Source organism: Hibiscus syriacus, unplaced genomic scaffold (genome assembly GCF_006381635.1).
Source record: "Hibiscus syriacus cultivar Baekdansim isolate YM2019G1 unplaced genomic scaffold, ASM638163v2 tig00110430_pilon, whole genome shotgun sequence".
Taxonomy (NCBI): Eukaryota; Viridiplantae; Streptophyta; class Magnoliopsida; order Malvales; family Malvaceae; genus Hibiscus; species Hibiscus syriacus.
The window spans coordinates 2,184,342-2,187,943 of NW_024062734.1; the positions used below are offsets into that span (position 1 = coordinate 2,184,342).

At 39.4% G+C, this 3,602-nt stretch overlaps 1 protein-coding gene across 1 annotated transcript; it reads left to right on the forward strand.

The window, feature by feature from the left end:
* Window positions 1–966: 966 nt before the first annotated feature.
* On the forward strand, window positions 967–3,236 carry LOC120125357. Its single transcript, XM_039143787.1, has 6 exons — window positions 967–1,186; window positions 1,367–1,865; window positions 1,975–2,398; window positions 2,527–2,607; window positions 2,677–2,884; window positions 3,046–3,236. Exons 1-6 carry the CDS (start codon window positions 967–969, stop codon window positions 3,234–3,236), a joined length of 1,623 nt encoding a protein of 540 aa, XP_038999718.1.
* The last annotated feature ends 366 nt before the right edge of the window (window positions 3,237–3,602 follow it).

Genomic DNA, 3,602 nt, shown 5'->3' on the forward strand with positions numbered 1-3,602 from the left:
TAGAAACACAAGTTGATGACTTTCATGTCGCCAACTGTTCGTGCAGCTTCAAATATCAGTTTTCCAAGAAAGAAAGTCTTAGGCGAAAGAAATGAATCTCCAGGATCAAATCCCACCATTACCCATTTCTCCAAATCCCCAAGTATTGATTCGAAGCCCTTACCAAAGAACATTTCAAAAGATTCCCAGAAGAATTCCCCAAATCTTCATCCCAAAAAGCCTTATGACCCATTGAAGAATTACCTTTCACCGAGGCCTCAATTCCTGAGGTACAATCCTGATAGGCGAAAAGATATCCTTTTACGCCTTGAAATGAAGGACAACGAAGGGGATGATTGCAGTGCTGAATCTGATGAAGCTGACACTGTTTCTAGTGACAATTCTTCTTTGGCATCTTCTTCTTCACAAGAAGATGAAGAAGTCGGAGACGAAGATGAGTCTTTTGGAGAAAAAAGAGGTAGAGGAGGAAGAAGCATGGAGTTTCCGAGGAGTGTTGAAGTATTTCCTATTGTCCGTTGTTTTACTTACATGACACCGGCGCATCGATGGGGTCAGAAGATATTGCATGTACAGGCAGAAAGTATAAACTCTATTTCTTAGAACAGCTGCTGTCGATAAATTCTCCAAATATAGGAATTTGGAGAGTTAATCTACAGCCGCTGTGCTGAGAGATAGAGTTTATACATTCTGCCGCCTGTACATGAAATATCTTCCGACTCCAGCGATGCTCGGGTGCCACGTAAGCACAACAGCAAACTTCACTTATTCCAACAGAACCTCTCGCTCTTCCTGACAAATTTGGACACATGTCTGCCATGGAAGTGCAACAAGATGATCACACAACTATAGGCATTCCTCTAATCTGCATAAATTAGAGGAGGTGGATCGCAGCTGTTAGAGAAACGAAAAGGTTAAAACTGGAAGGAGGGCGGCAGTATGAGATTACTATCATGGAACATTAAAGGAATGAGTTCGGAAGTAAAAGTTTCAGCAGCTCGGAAGTTGTTTCGTTGTCAAAGAGTAGAGGTGGCTTACATTCAAGAAACTGAGAAGGAAATGTTTTCGGAAGATGATGTTAGAAAGGTATGGTATGATGATGATTTTGATTTTCGGAAGGAGGGCCTCAGCTGCGGATTGGTTACAATATGGGATAAGAGTAAATTCCAGGTAGAGAGGTGCTTTATTGGTAGTTGTATCGTACTAGTTGAAGGCAAATGGATTGGGGATAACAAGAAATGTATACTTACAAATATGCACCTTGCAAATTATCAGAACAGAGGATACTGTGGAGCAAAATTGAAGCAATGAAAACCAGCTTCCAAGGAGAATGGTTTATGGGAGGTGATTTCAGCGTTGTGCGAAACAGGAAAGAACGAAGTGGATGCAGGAGTCGTCAATCAGGAATCGAGGATTTCAATTTTTTTTATAGAGAATTGCAAGTTATTCGATGTCCCATTGATAGGGAGGAAATTTACTTGGTACGGGTCAAATGGAAGAAGAAGTAGGCTCGATAGGGTGTTTGTGGAGGAAGATTGGATGGTTTCTAATCCAGATACTACACTTTGGGGTCTCTCTCGATCGGCTTCAGATCATCTTCCTAGACCTTTCAAATTCATCAATGTATGGCTAAAACAGGAAGGCTGTGTCGAAACTATTAAGGAAGCAATGGAAGCAGCAAACAAGACTGATAATGAGTTTCATAGCAAGTTAAAAATTATTAAAGGGGCTTTGAGGAGATGGAATAAGGAATCTTGCTCTGATTTTGACTCAAAGGCTCAAATTCTGGAAAGAAGAATTAACGAAATAGAAGAATTAGAGGATAAAGGCAAATCTGGACGTGAATTTGCAAGAAGAATTGTTACAAAGCAAACTACAATTGCGGGACACACTCAAAGCAAAGGAGGATCTTTGGAGACAAAAATCTTGATTTAATTTGTTAAGAAGTGGGGATTGCAACTCAACGTTTTTCCATAGGGCTGTTAAGATCCGAAGCAAGAGAAGGACGATTCTTGGTCCAAATTTAGGAGAAGGAAGTGGAGCTGATCCGAAGAAACTAAAACAGAAAGTTTTCAATCATTTTCAAGAACAGTTCAGCTGTAACAAAAGGGGCTGGCAGGCTATTTTTAACTTGGATTTCAAACGCTTATCAACAATGGCAGCAAGCAATTTGGAACTTCCGCTCTCATTAGAGGAAATCAGAGACGATGTTTGGAGTTGTGATGATTCAAAAGCACCCGGTCCTGACGGATTCAACATGCTTTTCTTCAAAAAGTGCTGGGAGATGGCAAATGATGATTTAGTAAAAGTGTTCGAGAAATTTTATAGGAATGGAAATCTCGAGAAGAATGTTAATTCTTCTATTCTTGCACTCATCCCTAAAACAAGTAGCCCAAAAGAAGTATCTGAATATTGACCGATCAGTTTGGTGACTTCGCTGTATAAAATTATTGCAAAGGTGCTCTCTCGAGAAGACTAAAGGGAGTAATGGAGAAATTGATAAGAGATACACATTGTGCTTTTTTGAAGGGCCGACAGATTTTTGATGGAATTCTTATTGCCAATGAAGTACTTCATTCGATGCAACAGGAAAGCAATGAGATGGGAGGGGTGATACTTAAGCTAGACTTTTTGAAGGCTTATGATTGCGTGAGATGAACTTTTTTAGATATGGTGCAGCAACGTATGGGATTCAGAATTAAATGGCGAGCTTGGATATGGGAGTGCATCTTAACAGTAAAAGTTTCGGTGCTTTTAAACAGCTCTCCAACAAAAGAGTTTAAGATGATGAAAGGCTTGAGACAGGGAGATCCATTATCTCCCTTCTTGTTCATAATGGTAACGGAAGCTTTACATTTAGTATTGGAAAAGGCGATTGAAAAAGGCTGTTTCTTTGTCCTGCCTTCATTTTCCTCGAGTTTCTTGGAGCTGTTTCTTTTATTTTCTATGAATCTGTTCAAGTAAACATCATATCTTCATATCTTTTTGTTTTTCTTTTAGCAACACATGGATTTATGGTTATTTGATGAATCTTGTTTTTTTTATCAGCATATAAAGCTTTAGGCTGTATAAATCACATTGGGCTGAAGGGAAAAGCAGTGAGGATAATGTGGTCTGAGAGAGATCCTTCAACAACAGAGATTGGTATTGCCAATCTCTTTGTCAAGAACCTGGCTGGACACTTGGTTGGAGGGAATCTTCAGCCCATTTGGGAATATTCTTTACTGCAAGATCGCTGAAGAAAATGGCAAGATCGGTCTCCATGATACCATGCTTAAAGGAAAAAGTTCTCTTTCTCTTTTTTAGTCTAATTTATGCACATCAGAGGAATGTCTATATTTGTATGATAAAGAGTTTGGATAGTTAAGTACAACTTGTTTCCTTTAAGCATAGTATCACTGTACAAACCCAAATCCTATTTGCTTAGGGGCCTACTTTGAGGGGGATATGTAGCAGTAGCTCAACGTAAACAAGACCGCTGCAAGGTATTGATTGAACTTGTTTGTTAGTATTTGCTAAACTCTCAACATATAATGTACTCTACATAGCTCGTCTCCCACTGCAGGTATTAGAGCAACTGCAATAATGAAAGGTAGACATCTTTT

What these genes read in the sequence shown, in the direction of transcription:
- LOC120125357 (XM_039143787.1), top strand. Translation starts at nt 967, where the DNA reads ATGAGTTCGGAAGTAAAAGTTTCAGCAGCTCGGAAGTTGTTTCGTTGT. An exon ending in AAAGCAATGAGATGGGAGGG is followed by an intron (nt 2,608 to 2,676) that starts GTGATACTTAAG and finishes GATATGGTGCAG; the next exon opens with CAACGTATGGGATTCAGAAT. An exon ending in AAAGGCGATTGAAAAAGGCT is followed by an intron (nt 2,885 to 3,045) that starts GTTTCTTTGTCC and finishes TTTTTTTATCAG; the next exon opens with CATATAAAGCTTTAGGCTGT.